The sequence below is a fragment of the Helianthus annuus genome, chromosome 13 (genome assembly GCF_002127325.2).
Source record: "Helianthus annuus cultivar XRQ/B chromosome 13, HanXRQr2.0-SUNRISE, whole genome shotgun sequence".
Taxonomy (NCBI): Eukaryota; Viridiplantae; Streptophyta; class Magnoliopsida; order Asterales; family Asteraceae; genus Helianthus; species Helianthus annuus.
In genome coordinates, this window is record NC_035445.2 from 86,628,823 (window position 1) to 86,650,627 (window position 21,805).

The 21,805-nt window shown below is 36.0% G+C and overlaps 1 protein-coding gene across 1 annotated transcript; it reads left to right on the forward strand.

Annotated features, from left to right (window-relative positions):
• Positions 1-722: 722 nt before the first annotated feature.
• Positions 723-13,867, forward strand: LOC110898465 (carotenoid 9,10(9',10')-cleavage dioxygenase 1). The gene is made up of 11 exons (XM_022145250.2): positions 723-932; positions 1,026-1,166; positions 1,257-1,359; positions 1,844-2,103; positions 2,285-2,464; positions 2,549-2,627; positions 6,249-6,330; positions 11,961-12,023; positions 12,105-12,243; positions 13,027-13,527; positions 13,617-13,867. The coding sequence occupies exons 1-11, from the start codon at positions 825-827 to the stop codon at positions 13,725-13,727; spliced, it is 1,767 nt and encodes a 588-aa protein (XP_022000942.1). The 5' UTR covers positions 723-824; the 3' UTR covers positions 13,728-13,867.
• Positions 13,868-21,805: the final 7,938 nt, after the last annotated feature.

Sequence of the window (21,805 nt, forward strand, 5' to 3'; positions counted from 1 at the left end):
TGCAGTAAATATCCTAAAAAGGGCAAATTTCAAAGGAGGTAAACTTTCTAACCTTAAGTTGACTAGCAGCGACATCTAGCTTGGAGGGGACATGCTAGGAGATATTAGTTAGGGTTTATTGTAAGGATTATGTGACTTTTTTTTTTTTTTTTGTAATTATCTTTGTTTTATATTCATATATCCGGTTGGTTAAGAATATATAATACCTAAGAGGTTTTCATATTCTAAATGTTTTGTTATTAATTAGATTCAAAAAATACGTGTTATGTGATCATACAAGGTTTTGTGATTCGATTCACACAACATCCCAACTTAGGAGAAGCCCAAGTGCAAGATATTCAAGAGCTCTTATGGCATTTGCTTCAACGACAACAAAATCTGATAAGTGAAAAAGCATTGTAGGCAACGCAATGTTTTGCCAATGAAAGAATATGCTTTGTATTGTCAAAGTGAGTTCGACAAAAAAAATCTGATAAGTGAAAAAGCATTGTAGGCAACGCAATGTATAGTTTTATTGTGTTTGTTGATCCCATTATTATTTTTCCCTCCGAAAGAGAATATATGGGCATTGATTAAATTTTTTTATTGGATGCTTGAAAAAAAAGAGAAAACGAAAGTGTATTCTTTTATAAGAAATATATTAAATTATATTGGTTACTTGCCATACTTTTGGCTTGTATAGAATATGGACAAATTAAACCACATATTCGATAACTTCTGGAGATCAATAAAACCACAATTACCAAATATATAAACCATATGTGTTTGTATGGTTGTCAAATAGAATAACTCCCAAGAACTCAAGAAGACAAGAACAACCAGCCATGGCTGCTTGCAATATCAAAGCAATTCAGGTGAATTGTTGTGCTCAAAAACCTTCTTCAATCACCACCTTTGAACAATTCAAGAACCAACTCTTATCATCTTTCAAGGTTATAATCTATCTTCCTTACTCTTGATTTCACATTCAAGCATTAACATTAGCACCAACTCAATAACATGACTAGAATTATTTCTATCAACAGCCGTTCATCGGTGACTTGCAGAAACTTCCCATAAAATTACCAGCTCCTCATTCCATCATCAAGAAAACTTCAATAGAATTACTCCACACTTTTACGGACTCGGTGTTCCAGTTCATCGATCATGAGTCACTCCCATCTCAGGTAAATACTCTTAAACAATGTATGGAAACATTTACAATCATTAGTTATAATTAAATTAACTTATTCAGCGATTTTGTTATGTGCACATAGAGTAACTTCGGTCCGGTGGAAGAGATAGGAGAACCCATTTACATCAATGATGTACAAGGAACAATCCCAAGTGATTTTCCGGATGGTGTTTACATAAGAAATGGTATGTATTAGCGATATATTTGATGTTATAGGGTTAGGTTTATTAGTGAACAACCAATTGATTGTGAACACTAGTGAACTAATCCTAGCCCTTGATTATCAATACACAAGTGTATAGATAAGTATAAATCAATGGTCAGGATTTGATGATGAAAATAAACTAGTGTATTTTACGATTTGATGATGTAAATCAATGGTCAGGATTTGTTCACACAGTTCACAAATACACTAGTGTTCACTTTAGAACCCCACCCGATGTTATATATCTAATTGCTACATAATTATCTATCATTTCATTGCATCCTTCTATATAAAGAGATCTTGACGAGTTAGTAAATACACAAAGAAACATTATTCATACTTTTAAAGAGGTCTTGTTTATCTCCTTTTAATTCCTTAGGTATGTATAATATAAAAGATTATCTTCTTTTGTATTCATTTTGTCTTTATTTTATATAATTAATAAATTAACTTCAAATTTGAAGGCCCAAATCCTCTTTTTGGAGGATTTAAATCAACAAAATCAATGTTTGGGAGATCAAGTCATATATGGGTAGAAGGAGAAGGAATGCTTCATGCTTTGTATTTCAAGAAAGAAAGTGATGGTAAATGGAGTATTTCTTATAAGAATAAGCATGTCGAAACAGAAACATTAAAGATGGAGAAACAAAGAAACACACCCTCTTTTCTTCCTGCTATTGAAGGCGATTCTCCGGCTATTTTATCAGCTTATTTGCTCAACTTTGTAAGTTCTTGATCTATATTTACATCACAATGCAATGTACTTTCTCCTTTGCTCATATACATAAATAAACTACATAACTTATTTACATAAAAAAGTTCAAACTTTGTTGCATCTTGATATAGTTAACCTTTCTTAACCAGATCTATAATCTTTCTAAAGATAGTTTTTTTGATTAATCCAGTTGAGATTTGGGACTGTCAACAAACTGTTGAGCAATACTAGTGTTTTTGAGCATTCGGGCAAGTTTTACGCAGCTGCTGAGAACCATTTGCCTCAAGAGATTGACATTCAAACACTCAACACACTTGGGAATTGGGATGTCAATGGATCTTGGAATCGACCATTTACAGCACACCCAAAGGTGAAAGTTAACCAATATCCAAATTAATAGATAAAATGTGGTTATCATTTATCGGGGCTTAAACTACATGTTTTCTTCCTGTAGAAAGTTCCAGGTTCTGGGGAGCTTGTAACAATGGGAGTAAATGCAATGAAACCTTTCTTTGAGATAGGAGTCATTTCAGGTACTTTAGTTAATATCTTTTTGGTTTAGAGTAGAGGTGACCATTTTGACTCATATAATTACTTAGGAATAAGTGATCAGTTGGTTAAAGTTGTTGAATTTCAATTTTAATGGCTATAATGGTATAGAGTATTTTGAATGAAAAAGGCTTGCTCTGATTAACTTATCAGGGGCTATATAGCCGATACACAAACAGGGAATACAACTAATAGATTGCTATAATACAAGAGATAAACTAGTTATCATCACAATTGTATATTGACTATAACTAACATTGGAATTCAAATTTCAAATGGGATTTGACTTAATTTGCTATATCCATAATACACCCCCGCAAGACGGAGGATCCGTCAGGGACTCCAATCTTGGACTGAGGGCGTTGAAAGAGCCCCTGTCCAAGTGGCTTAGTGAGAACATCCGCTAGTTGATCATTGGAGTGAATGTGAAGAACCCGCAATGAACCATCACTTATATTCTCTTGAATAAAGGGATAATCCAAGGCTACGTGTTTCATGTGAGAATGGTGTACTGGATTTGCACATAAATGCGTTGCACGGACATTATCACAAAAAGTGTGGTGGTGAGGATATAAACAAACCGAGTTTCAAGAGGGGGTTTTGTACCCATGAAAGCTCTGTCGCACCATTTGCTAGCCTTATATTCTGCTTCAGTGGAGGAGCGAGAGATAAAATTTTGATGGACAGAGCGCCATGATAGAATATTTGAACCAAGATATGTGACATAGGCAGTAGCGGATCGTCCCTTGTCAGTGATACTTCCTCCACGGTTGAGAAATAACCCGTGATAGAAAGTACCTTTAAAGTAAGGAAGCACATGTTTTAAGGCTTGCTAGTGGAGCTATGTAGGAGAGATATATTGCATGGTTGTAAGAGTCGCAGGCGCTAGTCGGGCGGTGGGGTATCGACTAGCGATTAATTGGGATTAGTCATGATTAATCGGTATTAATCGGATTGAGATTTTTATATGTGATTTTCAGTTTTATACACACATATACACATTTTTATACGTGATTTTTTTAAGTAGATAGGTTTTAACCCCTCCTCTACCAAATTTTTAAGTGTACAAGATTAATCGCCGGAATTTATAGGTTTTGGTCGCAGTTTGGTCGGAATCTGACCGGAATTTTGCAAAATTGCCTATTTCCGGTCGACCGGGGCCGATTTTTTCCGCCGACTAGAGCTGGTTAGGGCCGACTAGCGTTTAATTCACCAATTACCTGAATATTAATCAGCAACTGACTGACTAGCGATTAATTGCCGACTAATTGCCAATTAATCCCGATTGGAGATTTTGAGTATGTTGCAATAAAAGAGGCCTTATTGGTTGACAAGAAAGTGATGCAACATACCAAGATCCTTGATTGAGAACCGTGTAGACAAGGCATCTACAATAGGGCTGTAAACGAACCGAATGAACACGAACAAGGCCTTGTTCGTGTTCGTTCGTTAAGGAAATAAATGTGTTCACGAACGGTTCATGAACACTTACCGAACGAGATTTTATGTTCGTGTTCGTTCATTAAGGAAATGAGCATGTTCGCGAACGGTTCACGAACACAAATAAATTTAGCGAACGCGACGAAGGATAAAGATAGATGGCCCAGAGAGTAGCACTCAAACTTGAATCCCTTATTGTGGAATGGATGTCGATCGTATTCGTGGATGTAAATAATGAGAAATGAAAGGGAATGATGCACAAACAAGGTGAAAGTGGGTTTCCTAGTTTAATTGTTAGGAAAATAAAATAAATAAAAGTTTAACAATATAAAAAGTACAAATAAAATATAAGAAAGTACAAAGATCTTCAATTAAAACACAAACATACGAATATAAACAAACGCAAATCAACGAATGTTCACGAACACCTTACCGAACGTTCACGAACACAATCGAACGAACGAGACCTTTGTTCATGTTCGTTCATTTAACTAGTCGAACGGAATTTCTTATTCATGTTCGTTCATTTATTAAACGAACGAACATAAACGAACTTCCCGCCGAACGGTTCACGAACTGTTCGCTGAACGTTCGGTTCGTTTACAGCCCTAATCTACAACATTTTGCATGAAAGTAAGTATTATTTCCTGTCAGAAAACAATATGAGCAACATAGACAAGAAAATATCAAACAAATCTATCACGGTTGTAAATGAATAATGAAGGATCACCTTGAGATTTACGAAATATAAAGTCAAGAAAAAAGGTGAGAAGCTCCGTGTTTGTTTCAACCCCTAAAGATATTTAAGTAGTTTGTAAATGTAGTGAGGAAGATTAGAGTTTAAATATCAAGGTGGTTGGGACAAATATACATCATCATGAAGAGTACCATGAAGAAAGGAATTACTCACATCTAGTTGTTTTAGATGCTAATTTTGTACCAAGGCAATGGATAGAACTACACGGGTTTAGTAACCAGACTAAACGTGACAATGTACTCCTTACCTGTATTCTTGGAGAAAACCTTTGGCAAAAAGACGCGCCTTGTACTTGTCAATGGATCCACCGGGATGTTGTTTGATATGAAACACCTAGTTGCCACTAGTTGGTTTATAAGCCGAAGTAGGAGCAAGATCCTAAGTTGCATTTTTTTTAGTAAATCATTAAATTCATTATACCGTCATACACCACTATGGATCTTTGAAACCTTGAGTGTAGGTTGTAGGTTCAACTGAGGGTGGAACGGGATGAGATGTGGTAAGAATGACGAATGTTGAGTTGTAATATTTAGGATTAGGTTTGCGATTCAAGGTGGGAGGGAGTGAGTATGGGAGGTAATCGACAAAGATGGAGGAAGGTCAAAAGGAACAAAAGAGGGGTGGGTTAAAGATTGAGATGGTGAGGTATAGTTAGGACGATTCGGTGAAAATGAGGGAATACTAGGAGTGTAACTAGAAGTGGGAGAGGAATCTATGGCAAGAAAAGTGGTAGAGTATGATGCATGGGAATGCATAGATGAGAATGAGGGGAGAGGAGTTGGTTGGAGTGGTATGAAAAAGGTGGTAGACTTTGGGCCATGGTTAAAAGATTATTATGGGTTATTGGACGATTTGAAGTATGGGCTAGAGTGGAAGTTGGAAAGGTTTGAATCTCGGTCGTAGGTAATGGAGTGGAATAGCTAGATGAATTATTTGTGGAAGAGGTAGGTGAGCTAGATCTCGAAAAATAATTCTCGGTTGTTGGAAGATAGGAAGGTGTGACTTTAGTAGACTTGTAGGGAAACAAATTTTCAACTAATTCTACATGTTGCGAATGATAAACTTGACGGGAGGTAGGATCGTAGCATTTATAGGCCGATTTGGAAAGAGAATAGCCTAGGAAAATGCATTGGGCCGGCCATGGGGGGAGTTTGGACTTCGCTTAAGGACGAAGCCACAGGTAACAAAGACTTCACATATAATGTTTTGAATGAAAAGGCTTGCTTTGATTAACTTTCTCATGGGCTATAGCCGATATACAAACAAGGAATACATCTAATAGATTGCTAAAATACATTAGATAAACTAGCTATCAGAATAATAATTATTTCATGAATTAAACACGTTTATACATATTATCCAACTTCCATCTTGACATCTAGTTTATAATTTTATTTTATATATGCAGAAGACGAAAGCAAACTAGTTCACAAAGCAGATTTAAAATTCGAAAGGTGTAGCCTTTGCCATGATATTGGTGTTACAATGAGGTAAATTTCCATATTAGAAGATTGTTTTCTATTGGAAATCAAAGATGTTCTTATTGCTTGATACAAGTTATACGAATTACAAAAGAAAAAGCTAAATAAATAGTTGATACAAAAGGTGAATATGGCAATACAAAAACTGGAAACCTTTTTGATTGAGAGCAACGGTCTATAATGGGTAATATGTTAGCTGGCTAAAATCTTCTTGAGAAAGGAAATGATGTAAATCTGATCCTAATTTTTTTATTTTCTAACACTCCCCCTCAAGTTGAGTAGTGGGATCTCCGATACTTAACTTGTGAAGACATTGATTAAAAATTCTTCCATTAACTGCTTTTGTTAGTATATCGGCTAATTGGTCTTCTGAGCGAACAAATGGAAGCTCTATAATCTCCGTCTCGAGTTTTTCTTTGATGAAGTGTCGATCAACTTCCACATGCTTTGTACGATCGTGTTGAACATGATTTTCTGAAATTTGTATTGCAGCTTCATTATCACACATGATCCTACTGGCTTCACTTTGAGGAAAACCAATTTCAGTTAAAAGCTTGCGTATCCATAGAACTTCTGCTAGACCTCGTGCAATCCCTCGAAATTCTGCCTCGGCGCTTGATAAGGCAACAACCTTTTGTTTCTTACTTCTCCATGTGACTAGGTTTCCACCGACCAAGGTAAAATATCCTGATGTTGATCTTCGGTCTCCTTTGTCTCCTGCCCAGTCTGCATCTGTATATGCTTGGATTTTAAGATGTTTGTTTGGTTGAAAGAGAACCCCATGGCCGACGGTTCCTTTGAGATACCTTATGATCCTCCATACTGCATCCATGTGAGCTACTTGAGGTTGATGCATAAACTGGCTGACTACCCCAACTGCATATGCAATGTCTGGACGAGTGTGTGAGAGGTATATTAGTTTGCCAACTAAACGTTGGTATCTCTCTTTGTCTGCCAATTCTGCATCTTTTTCCATATAAAGTTTCTGGTTAGCCATCATTGGGGTGTCGGCTGGCTTGCAATCGATCATTCCTGTCTCAGCTAGGAGGTCAAGAATGTATTTCTTTTGACATATAAAGATCCCTTGTTTAGACCTTAGTACTTCTATTCCAAGAAAATACTTAAGCCTTCCCAAGTCCTTCATCTCAAATTCTGTGAACAAGTTTGTCTTCAACTTCTTCATTTCTTCCTCATCATTACCTGTTATAATCATGTCATCAACATATATAATCAAACAAGTTACAAGTTTACCTCTTCGTTTAAGGAATAATGTATGATCAGAGTTGCTTTGTTGGAAGCCATATCCCTTCATTGCTAAGGTAAATCTGCCAAACCAGGCTCGAGGAGATTGCTTAAGCCCGTAGAGCGTCCTTTTCAACCGACATACCTCCTTATTTTTTAATGTTTTCGTGAATCCGGGAGGAGCTTCCATGTACACTTCTTCTTTTAATTCTCCATGTAAGAAGGCATTCTTAACATCAAACTGATGAAGAGGCCATCCTTCATTTGCAGCAATAGAGAAAAGTACACGGATCGTGTCAATTTTGGCTACAGGGGAGAATGTTTCTGAATAGTCAATCCCGTACGTTTGACTATAACCCTTAGCCACTAATCGTGCTTTATATCTTTCAATGGTTTCATCCGGTTTGTGTTTGATTGTAAAGACCCAACGACAGCCCACTAGTTTCTTTCCTTGGGGAAGGACACACTTTTCCCATGTACCATTCTTTACAAGCGCCTTCATCTCTGTTTCCATAGCATCCTTCCAGTTTTTTGACTCCAAGGCTTGTTCCACAGAGTTTGGAATTTGTTCATTATACAAGGAGGAAGCAAAGGCCTTGGCTTCTCTAGACAAGTTTCCTTTGGCGATGTTCGCCATAGGATATCTAGAAGAACTTGTTTCCTTTTCTGGAGAGTATCGTTTTGGTGGAACCCCTCTATTGACTCTTGGAGGTAAAACATATCTTTCGGTAGTTTCTTCTTGTGTAGTCACACCATGTTCTTCTTGTATCGGCTGTTCTTCTTGTATCGGTTCCCCGTGTTCTTCCTGCACAGTCTGTTCTATATCTATCTCATGATTGTCAAATATGTCAGACGTGTCAATATGAGACTCAACATTTTGAATATTATCATGTGTGTCAGAATTACTTACGATGGTAATTGGACTGGGAGGATCTTGGTTAGTAACACTGACGGTTGGTTCACCGGATTGGTGGGAAGCAAGTGACTCATCTCGGACATTGTGATTGGCTTCTTGTGATGATGGAACCCATTTAAGCCAACTCAGTGTGTCAACATATTCTGACTCCCCCTGACCACTGTGTTGGGAGGTATAGTAGTATTCGGTTTCAAGGAAGTTACAATCTAGGGTAGTATACATATGTCGTCGTCTTGGGCTATAGCACCGGTATCCCTTTTGATCGATACCATAGCCTACGAACACACATTTTTCAGCACATGGGCCAAGTTTACCCCGATCTATTTTGGGAATGTTGACATAGACAGAACACCCAAAAACCCGTGGTGGAAGAGTGAGGGTTGGTGGAGGTTTGGTAAAATCAGAGAGAGTTTTAAGAGGCGTCTTTAGATCAAGAGCTTTGGTAGGGAGTCTATTGATTAAATAAGCAGTTGTAGCAATGGCTTCAGGCCAAAAAGACTTAGGGACTCGAGATTCAATAAGGAGTGCTCGAGTTATTTCTAAAAGGATACGATTTTTCCTTTCAGCGGTGCCGTTTTGCTCAGGGGTGTGTGGGCAAGTTGTTTGATGAATAATTCCTTTATTTTGACAGAACTGTTTCATAGAATCATTTTTAAACTCTCCTCCATTGTCAGATCGAAGAATTTGAATGTTGGTTTTGAATTGTGTTTGTACCATGGTATAGAACATAGTAAACTTATCAAAAACTTCAGATTTGTGTTTTAAAAAATAGATCCACGTCATACGAGTGCAATCATCAATAAAAAGTACGAAAAAACGAAAATTTTGCCCCCCAACGATTTCTGCGGGTCCCCAAACATCAGAGTGGATAAGAGAGAATGGTAGACCAACTCTTGTATTATTCAGTTTATAGGAATGTCTATGACTTTTAGCTAAAATGCAAGTTTCACAATTTAAAGATTCATTTGATGAAAATAATTTTGGAAATAAAAGGTGCAAATAACCGATGGATGGATGCCCCAATCTTCGATGCCATAGCCAAGCTTCTCTATTTGGAGTCCCATGAGCAAGCATCACAGTCCCATATTGAGTCACTTCTTCCACATAATATAATCCTTGACGTTCAGTGCCACGCCCAATGATCGCTCCCGTCATGATATCCTGAAGGATACAAAAGGTGGGATGCATTAAGACTGTGCAATTCAATTCTTTTGTCACATGACTAATGGATAACAATTTATGCGATAAAGATGGAACATAGAGACAATTTGAGAGTTTTAAAGTTGGAGATATTTCAATACTTCCTCCACCCTTAACGGGAACCACCCCTCCATTGGCAGTTTTAATATGGTTAATTTTTGGTTTGGATTTTGAGACTATGTCTGATAGTTCAAATGTCATGGTGTCAGTAGCACCACAATCGAATATCCAAGATTTGTCTATTTTTTCACAAGTTTGGGCTATCTTTGCTTGTCCAAGAGGTTCTAAAATATCTTTAAATATTTTAGATTCCTCTACGTCTTGATTTTTGTTTTTGAATGAAACATTTTTTTTTATTAGGAGATTTAGGTTTTTTTAGAAAAGTATCATTTTAAAATTGTTGGTAATGTGTTGACCAATATTACAATTATTTTTAATTTGTTTTTCACATGAAACAACACTTTCAGTATGTTTAAGTTTTTGTAAAAAGGTGTTATTTTCAAAATCGTTGGTCATACATTGACCAATATCACAAGTACTAATATTAAAAGAGTTAATATTGCTTTTAAAATTATTGGTCATATGTTGACCAGTATCACAAGGTTTAACTTGAAAATTATAATTGCTTTTAATATTGTTGCTCGTATGTTCACCAATACTGGTCATGTGTTGACCATTATTAAATTCATCACAAATCTTAGATTCTTGAGGGGTGTTTTTGTATATCTCTAAAACACTAAAGCCAACACAATTAGGATAAAAAAGAGAAGGGTCTGAGGATATTTCCCCAAACCCATTACCTCCATCAACATCCAGATGAGCGCCTCCATCTCCGGCGAAAGCTACGCCTCCGAAACCGCCACTGTTCTGCTGATCGTCGCCGGTACTATTGTTTTTTGTGTCTCCAATGGCGGCAGCAGCCTTTCCCCCTTCTTTATTCCTCTTTTTGTGACCGTCGTTCCACCATTCGGGGTATCCGACAAGCTTGAAACACTGATCTTTTGTATGTTTCAGCATACCGCAATGAAGGCACTTTAGTTTTGACTTATCAATCTGGGATGATGATCCACTGTTTGGGTTCTTCTGACCACTTCGCCCTTTCGACAGAAACCCTAGGCTTTCGGTTTCGTGAGATCCGTTGGCAACCAGTCCTGCCGCCACGTTGTTGTGAGAAGAGGTGGTTGTTCCGAGAATGCCTTGATGTGCCATTTCCTTTCGAACAGCCGCGTAGGCACCCTCGGCTGAGGGTAGCGGATCCCACCGAAGGATCTCTCTCTTTATGGTATCATATTGTCGATCAAGGGCGTTTAGGAACTGGAAGAGCTTTTGTTCTGACCGGATTTTGTTGTAAGTTGCTATATCCACAGTACATGTCATAGGATTTGGGTCTCTCCTGTCAATTTCTCCCCAAATACCTTGCATGATGATCCAAAAATCTTCTAGTGGTGAACCATTTTGTTTTATCCCGTTTGCCTTGACATGAAGATCGAACGTTTGCAACTTATCCTTCCCGCTACTGTAAGTAACAACCAACGCATCCCATAGCGATTTTGCAGTGGGAAATTCGGTTAGGTTACTCGCAAGGGCGGGTTCGATATTTTGTATTAACCACGAGAACACTATTAAATCATCTTGTTCCCATTGTTCGTATCGTTCATCGGTTGGATCCGGTGGTGCCGGGTTTCCCGAGAGATGGCTCAGGAGGGGTTTTGACTTCCCCCCGATTGCAACTCGGATCATCCGGGCCCACAGGGCATAGTTTTGGCTATTAAGCTTGAGGCTGATTTTGAGGCTATCGGAAAGGTTTTGTTTCTGCGATTGATTTTGATTGTTGAGGCTGTTCTTGAGGAGATTGGTGATCTGTAATGCAAGATCATCATTCTTGTTGTTTTCGTCGGTCATGGTGGTTTTTTTTTTGAACTGACGGGTTTGAAAAAACAGGTAGATGATGAGCGGATTGACCCTAAGATCATATACACCGCTCTGATACCATGTTTTCTATTGGAAATCAAAGATGTTCTTATTGCTTGATACAAGTTATATGAATTACAAAAGAAAAAGCTAAATAAATAGTTGATACAAAAGGTGAATATGGCAATACAAAAACTGGAAACCTTTTTGATTGAGAGCAACGGTCCATAATGGGTAATATATTAGCTGGCTAAGATCTTCTTGAGAAAGGAAATGATGTAAATCTGATCCTAATTTTTTTATTTTCTAACAAAGATGACTTCAACTTTCAGTTTATGTGAATTTATTTCATGAATTATGCATTTTGCAGATACAATGTTATACTCGATTTCCCATTAACCATTGACATAAAAAGACTCGTAAATGGAGGCCCGTAAGCATTTTTATTTTGTTTTTTTTCCCTTAAATATGTAGATTACGATATCTTGATGTAGATTTTGCTTACAATTTACAGATTGATAAAGTACGATAAAGTGGACTACGCCAGGATTGGAGTGATGCCACGTTATGGCGATGCTGATAGTGTTAGGTGGTTTCAAGTGGAACCATGTTGTGTGTTTCATATCATCAATACTTATGAGGACGGCGATGAGGTTAGCTACGGAAAATTTTCTATAACTCATTATATTACAAATGAGTATCTATTTCTTATGATTTAGTATAACATAGTTACTTCAAACACATCCAAACACCCCTTTAGTATCGTTGTTGAAAGAATTCTTAGGAACTTGAAAACTTTATTGGTGAATAAGATTTTTTTGTGAAAATCAAATATATTTATATAAAGAAATTACAATACAAATGATAATGATAAAACTAACCAATTAATGATAATGATAAAACGTTAATAACTATCCCAATATTAAATTTTAGATAGAATAATAATTTACAACAAAAACTTAAAGCTAAATGATAATTCAAATAATATACAGGGTAAGGATAGTGTAAAAAGGGCCTAAAGTGTGAGAAGTGTATTATAACACTATATATAATACTATATAACATCATATAAACACCGTATAACAATATGTAACACCATATAATACCATATAACACTATGTAACACTATATAACATTATATAACAAATATAACACTATATATCTATCATAGACATGCTATCAGACAAACTATAGTGTTATATTTGTTATATAATAATATATAGTGTTACATAGTGTTATATGGTATTATATGGTGTTACATATTGTTATACGGTGTTTATATGGTGTTATATAGTATTATATATAGTGTTATAATACACTTCTCACACTTTGAGCACTTTTTACAGGATCCTCTACCATAATATTAATATACAATAACTACAATAGATAATCAAAACTGAATCAACACTAACTTAAATTGTTCTCCACATAAATAGGTAATCTTATGGGCATTTAGAGCAATGGAGTCGATTATACCAGGACCTGATTTCGGGTTGAACAAGTTTGAGTGGTTCTCAAGCCGTTTCAAGAATGATTGTCACACAAACTGCGATGAATCATTCTTCTCACGAGCATATGAATGGAGATTAAACATGAAAACCGGAGAAGTGAAAGAAAGATTTCTGACAGGAAAATTAGATTCAATGGATTTTCCAATGATCAATGAAAACTTAACAGGTTTTAAAAACAAATATGGGTTTGCCCAAACTGTTGATTTGGATGCAAGCTCCTTTGCAGGCATGCCAAAATATGGAGGACTTGCAAAGTTGCATTTTGGAGACATGAAACAACAAGATTATGTGAAAATGGAGTACCATAAATTCCCAGAAAACACATTTTGCACAGGTGCCACATTTGTTGCAAAACCTGGAGGTACAGAAGAAGATGATGGTTGGGTGATCACATTTGTACATGATGAACACTTAAATATGTCTCGGGTATGTTTTATATATTACTTATTTACTGCTAATTAACCGAAATAGCTAAGATTGATCCATGATCAATGGTCTGAAATTGGGTTTTGCAGGCTGTCATAGTAGATGCAAGGAACTTTACGAGTGAGCCAGTTGCGATTATCGCATTGCCAAGTCGAGTGCCGTATGGTTTTCATGGAGCTTTCATTTCAATAACCTTGTAATCGATGCTAGTAAATATTCATTGATGGATGCACTGTCTGTATACTAAGGTAGATATTATTATTCTTTTTAAGAAATTTAGAAGGAAATAATAAGGATAAGCAAATACTTAGGGGGATCAAGGGATGTGACTCACAATCAATATTTGAATCTCACAATCAATAAGGAAGTTCATTTACACTCAATTATTTATTTAACATACACATGGTAGTAGTATCATGTTTTGATACCTGACTGTCTTGGGCTAACATAGAGTCCCGTTTCAATTGCTTTTTTTGACCGACTAACTTACGCACCCTCTAATCCTATTCCTAAATCTACACCTTCTAACCACCATGGGGAGGAACGGCTCGATACCACTAGGCTAGAAGCATGCTCAAATCTCTTATGCTATACAGTTGTATATTATCCGATGAACTAGGTACCAAAACTTGTCACTATACAAAATACGAAGAGAAAAAAACTTTTAACAGTTTCCATATTGTGAATAAGAACACTAAACTAGATTTTGTTTAAGGTACTTATTGACAAATCTTATGGAGACATAATGCTTATTAAATAATCTGCTTAAAAGAATATTAGTTTTTCTTTTATATGAATAATATGGATATGGGTTAAGTTATTCTATAAAAACTCCTAATTGTAAGAAGTGTAAGAACGATTTATTGAGTGACAAGTGTTTAATAAGCTAAAACCTAAACCCACTACACCACCACCGAAAACCTAAACACCCACCCCACCCCATCACACCACCACCCAAAAACCTAATACCCCCCCCCCTCTAGACAAAAAATAAATAAATAAATAAATAAAAAATAAAATTTTGGGGTGGGTGATGGGGGGTGGTGGTGGGGGTGGGGGGGGGGGTTAGGTTTTTGGGTGCTGATGGGTGTTTAGATTTTTTTTTGTGTGTGTATTGAATTTTTTTAAAAGTCTTTGTACCTTTCTTACAATTAGAAGCCTTTATATTTAATCCTAATTAATATGGATATATGATTATTAAATAGCTGATTTGCTAAAGTTGGGTAAGCTGTAATTTCATCAACCTGATTTTGTATACCTCGTCTTGTATAACTCGTACACAAACGGGTTTCCACTGAGGCAGATCCTAGGCCCGGCCTAGAAAAAGCCCATAGAAGTTTAAGCCCAAAATATACAACGGGAAATTGGGAATTTAAACCGCGCATGAAAGGTTTTCATATGAAGTTATTTTTCTTAACGGTTAACGAATCCTTCAAATGGGTTACTGATGAAATTAATTACATTGGAATACACTTGCCTCCGAACCAGAGAAAACCCTCACCTAAGGCCGAAGCCCATGAACACTCGCCCGAAGGCACGACAGTGCGGTGAGGTAAAACCCGCTTAGTTCAAGGATCGAACTAGCGATCTCCACCTATTCACCTAGTCTTCAATCATCACCAGGTGCCGCAGAAAATAATGGGGAGGGCGGGAATCAAACTTGGTTCCCTTAGAACACCAAGTCTCTCCCTTACCACTCTACCACCACCTCATTGGCTCATATCAAGTTATATATTTGTGGGATTGTTAAACCAAACAAAAAGATAGATGTAAAAATATTGAGCCGCACACATGCATTACACCGTTGAAGATGATGGTGAAGGTGGGTGGTTGCAGGTGGTGTTTGGATGAAGAAGAGATGGGTGGTGATTTAGGTGGGGCTCACTTAAGTTTAAATTTATCTTTAAATGTTTTATTTATCAGTATTTAATATAAAGGGTATTTAGGTAATTTCACACTCACTTAACACCAAAAACTAACTCTCATCCGCGCCATGGACTATCCGGAAACGAAAATTGAAAAGTTAGGGACTATAGAGGCAATTTTAAAAAGTTAGGGATTAAAGATGAAAAAGGTCAAACCACAAGAACTATTCGGGCATTTACCTCATTCTTTTATAACAGTTACTTTTTCTATTATTGAAAAAGAAGGATTTGAGTTTGGCAGTAAGTTAATTGTATACCTGCCACTTTTGTTCCTCATGAGATTTGGAAAGCAACTTCACATTAAATTTGCAAAACATTTCTTAGTCTGCTTTTGCCATGAGAATGATCGAAGAGAGCACGTAAAATCAAATTTTACCCATACCATACATAAAAGCCACATGATTTTCCCTTTACATTTTTCAAAATCTTTTTGTTGTCGACTATTCAACGTTTCATTTTCGCTTACCAATATTTCTTCAAACAATATACGGGAATACAATACTCATCTTCATTCCTATAATTTTGCTTAAAACCACGTTGTTCCTAAAATTCGTTCACGTTTTAAAATCCGCTCACATCCAGTTTCCCATAGGCCTCATATCTATTTCTATGCAATTAAATAATACTTATTTATTTTTGTTTCTATTATTCTTTTTCTTTCTTTCACTCACAAATATATAGGAAATAGATAGAGGGAGTAACACTAATATCCTATCCTAGTATATATTCTCTATTTTAGGGAATCGGATTAAGTGCAACATATATATAGACAATAGATAGAGAGTAACATTAATATCCAATCCCATATTATATTCTCTATTTTAGGGAATCGAATTGGGTGCAAAAATTGATGAAAACCTTAAATTTTTCCGTAAATAATAGAGATGTGGATGACATATGAATTCCAATTTGAATGCTCTTAATCCACAAACTTTTTGTAGGTAAGTAGCTATAGAAAACATATTAAAAGAATAATGAAAGTTGTCTTTATTTTTGCTATAGTTATTTACATCTATATAAAACCATGCAATACACTACTTTATAGTTGTTGCACCATCACCTGAGCAGCAAGGATTCATAGTTAACGTTGCAATGTGGAAATGATCCAACTTTCAACTCGTAAGTGGACAAGAAGACTAAAGTTTAGTTTGCTAACAATAAGAGGGTCAAACTCTAAAAAAAACCTATCAACTTTGGATACACCTGTTAAAAAGAGTTGCCAGAGGATCCCTGTGGCCCCGCATTTGGCCAAGAAAGTTGAGAGGTAGCCCGGGCTATAATAATAATAATAATAATAATAACAATAATAATAATAATAATAATAATAATAATAATAATAATAGTTGTAATTGCTATTGTTATCTTTATTATTAGAAATAAACTGAACATTCAAAGCGCATGCATGCCGAACGTACATTTGTTTATGAAAGCCTTATTCAAACCTCGTTATTACTTTTATCTGTTTGAAAGATTTTGCTTTCAATTTTTTTTTTTGAACGGCAAATCACTTTATATATAAATATAAAGAGCCAACAAGGGGCTGAAACATACAACGCGAAAAGACCCAAAAATAGACAAAAACACTTAAATACAATATGATACATCAAAATCATTCCACTTGTCCCAAGTCGCTTCCAAATTAAAAGATGTTAAACGAGGAAAGCAAGTATGGAAATGAGTGGGCCGACGTTCTTTTTTTTTTTTTTGAACGGCAAATTTGGATCACTGACGGACCACTGGAGTATCATCGTGCCACCAGCAGAACCACCCGATCATATCCATCTCTATTAGGCAATATAATGCCTATACACCAATTCAGGAGGAAACCCAACAAATCTGGGAAAAACCCCCTTTGTGGGAATCGAACCCATGACCTAATGATCATAAGCCTTATCCCACCACCAAGATACCACTAGGCTATAATGCCATGGGTGCCCGACGTTCTTTTAAGATAGAATTTAATCGGAGTGCTAAAATCTAAAAAGTGGTCCAGATGACACTAATCATCGGAGTAGTTTTCACTTGTAGACCAATTATTAATACTTATATAAAAATAAACTAGCTAGAACACTCATTTTAGATCTACAAACCGATCGTTTATTTTGTGTCAAATGTGTGTGAGTAGGTATATTATTGCTCGACATCACCATTCATAAGATTGATCTTATAAATCAACATGAATAACTTGTGATGCTAGAGAACTTGGTTGTATTGCGCTCATTGTCATGCAAAAAAATGGACAATACACATAAATGAGTTGCAGATACTCTACAAGAACTGATCAAACTTATGGCGACGACATTTTTGGGGTTTTAGCAACGATATGTCGTCGCTATAGGTTATTTCACCTACTCCAAAGACATGGCCGTGGCCATAGGTTCATGGTTATAGACGTCGCTATATGTGCATTTGCAATAAAATAACCTCAAGTCGTCGTTATAGTGGTGTCACCAAAAATATTTATTTAATAAAGGGTGAGGGTATTGATACATCCCCATAAATTAGGTGCACATCCCCCAGAAGCAGCGTATAGGGCTATAAGGGGAGTGTGAAAGCATTAAATGCGTTAGAAAATGTGAATCTATACACCTCTCATTGCCCTACGAGCGGCGTATAAGATGGTGGTAGCTAAAGCATTAAACCATATACGTCTCTCATTACCCTATGAGCGGCGTACAAGTACGATGTGCGAGGAATTTAAGGTATAAATACTGACATGCAGCATGTTCAGATTGAAAAGTCTGAAAAGGTGACCCGTATACGCGCTCATTGACCTATACGCGACTTATCGTCCGAGAAAATGTTATTAATCTAAGCATACGGGAATTATTTAATTCAAATGTTGAAAACTCACAAAATAATGATGAAAATTCACAAATAAAAACGTCCGATGAAACCGTGAAGCATAAAGATGTCGTCTTGGGACATTGGTTATGTTTTTGGCAAAGATTCGAACCATTCATACATCTCCAAAAGCGTTTGGTTATCCAGCGTTGATCGAGGTGAGGAGGGGGTTGTGCTCGTGCTTCGTTGTGATGACGGGGTGTGCGTCCTATATTGCCTGATTTGAACTAGGTGTTCGTAGATGAGGTAGAACCATCTTACATGGCCCAAAGTTATCCGCAACACGAATACGGGACTTACCATTCGTATACGGAAAACCAACACAAGTTAGAGTACGAGGAAGGTGCTAAGGACTTTGAGGAAAATGATAACGAAGTCGAGGAAGGCGTAATGCACTTTGAGAAATGTGATCACGATGATGAGTAAGGTGTTGACGACAACAAAGGTGCTAACGAGGAAGGTGTTGACGACGATGAAGGTGCTAACGACAAAGGTGCTAATGACCAGAAAACAACAAAAAAGGTATGACATAACCGTCACTTACGTGTTATTCATTATATATAATGTTTTTATAATTTTAGAGTGAAAAAAATAATTTTGTATACGTGTATTGGTTATATATAATGTTTATTAGGTATGAAAAAACTAGAAAATGTATGACCCGATCCTAACATGAACCCGACCCGAAATTTCATACAAACAAACCTGACCCAAAATTTCATACAAACCAGAAAATTGTGTCATACACATTAACCCGAACCCGATGTTTAACCCAATTTTTATAATTTTTTTTCCACAAATTAATATATTAATATTATTTATATGAATTTCTATTTAATTCAACCAACATACATAAATCTAATGTACCATTGTTTTAGGTATTTAGGTCACTTGAAGAGTTGAAAAATTGGTTTTACAAAAGAGAAGTTGTGAAAGGTTACATCATTGTGACCCAACGAACGATAACAAAAGGCGAAGGTTTATCAGCAAGGACATTGAAGATATGGTTGCAATGCAATCGTGGAGGCGAACCCAAAAGTAAAGCAATAGTTTGACGTTCTGGTAGCAAAAAGGTTGGCTATGCTTTTATTCTGATAGGGAAACTAGACACAACTGGTGGCAATTGGAGCCTAGTGCAGATGAAAAACAATCATAACCATGAGCCTGCAGAATTTCTCAAGGGCCACGTGTTTCCTAGAAGGCTGACCCCCGACAAAGAATCACTTGTGGAGAGACTTTATCTGCAAAACATGGAGCCTACGAATATATATATTTAACCATAAGAGAACAAAACCCACACAACGTGTGCATTCTACAAGATGTACAAAACATGATAAAAAAGATTAAATTCAAAATGTACGGTGATCGAACTCCAATGCAGATACTAGAGAACATGTTGTAAGAAGAAATGTACGTTTATTTCACCAGGGTGAATCCCTCCACAAATCTGGTCGGGAGGTTTTTTTAGTTCATTGGTACTCGTACAACATGTGGCGTGCATTCCCACATGTGTTGATGATTGATGCTACCTACAAAACGAATGAGGATAAGCTTCCATTTATTCAAGTTGTGGGTGTGACGTCGACACACAAGTCGTTTTGTGTGGCTCATGCGTTTGTCTCTAAAGAAAAACAGGATAACTTCTTATGGATCCTGGAGAGGCTCAAAGAATTGTTGGTAGATTGTATGGAGCCACGTATGATAGTAACAGATAGGGATCAAGCTTTGATGAATGCTTGCGATAAAGTATTCCCAAAAGCATCCAATTTCTATGTAGGTGGCACATCTCACAAAATCTTCTAAAACACTGTCGGGAAAAATTTACGAATGAAGACTGGAAAATATTCGAGCTTTCTTGGTCTCGACTACGTAGTTCTCCCATTCTGACGCTATACAATTATAACTTTGAGCGGCTTTACACGCGACTGACTGACGACGATCGATCAAGTACATATTATATTAATTTACATACATTCATCCATACATATATACATACAAAAATTACAAATCGCTATATTCTAGTTTTTCTCTAGAAATTTTGGACTATTTGGATAATGTCCGGCATAAAGAGTATAAAGAAAGGTTTGTTTTAACTTCGACTAACACAATCCCCAACTTTGGTCAACATACAACCAACAGAGTTGAAAGTCAACATTCTAAGTTTAAGAGATACATTAAAGGGACAAACAACTCGCTCATAGACTTGTGTGGCTTGTTGACAAAGTTGTAGAGTCACAACACATAAAAAGAAAGCTTAGTTTTCAGGAGAGCAAGTCCGTGCAAATGGGGTACTACAGAATACCGTTTTTTGATAACCTACGCGGTAATGTTTCCAAAAAAGCCTTAGAGTTGTTGCTTGTCGAGAGGAAAAAGCTACGTGCGTTGCAGGCAGCAGGGGGAGTTGTGGCCACCAGCTTTTTACGGGTTGTGGGTTGCCATGTGCTTGTCAGATAGAGTGGTGGGAAAGTACAGGTAATATAACAACTATAATATATATTACATACATATAGGTTTTTTTCTATAAATAAATAATAACATTATAATTTGTATATAATTTTATTCATATACTTCAAACCATACAATATATAATCATCACTATACTTCATGTTTTAACTATGATTTTTGAAATACAGATTGCAAAATTCCTTTTGCCGCGGTAGACAAATTCTGTACAAAACTTGATTTTTCGACAAAAAAACTTAATCAAGACGATTGTAATCTTCAGGCGGAAATGGATAGAGTCACATAAAAAATACAGGCGCAACCACCTAAAGCGTTAAAAAGTATGTTGTTGAAGATAAAATAGGTGGTGAATCTAAGTATTACTGACCATCAACAGCTTGAAGTACAACAAGATACCCGGGGCCGTCCAACTACGAAAGCAAAACAACAAAAGAATGAGGAGTTTACGAGACGTAAAAATAAACAAACCTAATCACAGAGGAACGATGACACTCAAAAGCCAGTTGTGCGGCGTAGTCGTTCAAAGAAAAGTAAAGCAAAAAATACAATTTCGAATCTAGATGAATACTTTCCACTATTGGTAGGGGACATGTACACACATACATATAAGGGTGGCAAAATGGTTGGGTACAAACGTACATACATACATATTTTTAGAATTTTTTATTTTTTAATAATTTTTGATTTTTTGATTTTCTTTATTTTTTAGAATTTTTAGAATTTTTTTAATTTTTTATATATTTATTTTAATTTTTAGAATTTTTTGATTGTTTTTATTTTCGAGATTGTTTTGAATTTTTTCGATTTTTTGAAATATTTTGAATTTTTTTGATATTTTTTGAATTTTTTTATTTTTTAGAATATTTTACTTTTTTTTTGATTTTTTTTTATTTTTCTGAATTATTTTGAATTTTTTTAGAATTTTTTTGAATTGTTTGGAATTTATTATTTATTTTGATTGTTTAGAAATTTTTAAACTTTTATTTTTTATATTTTTTTTTGAATTTTCTTTGACTTTTTAAATTTTTTTTTAGAATACTTTTGAC

Bases quoted from the DNA above. Each gene is read 5' to 3' on its own strand.
- LOC110898465 (XM_022145250.2), top strand. From the start codon at position 825: ATGGCTGCTTGCAATATCAAAGCAATTCAGGTGAATTGTTGTGCTCAA. The intron at 12,024-12,104 runs GTAAGCATTTTT...TACAATTTACAG, and splicing joins AGACTCGTAAATGGAGGCCC to ATTGATAAAGTACGATAAAG. The intron at 13,528-13,616 runs GTATGTTTTATA...TGGGTTTTGCAG, and splicing joins AACACTTAAATATGTCTCGG to GCTGTCATAGTAGATGCAAG.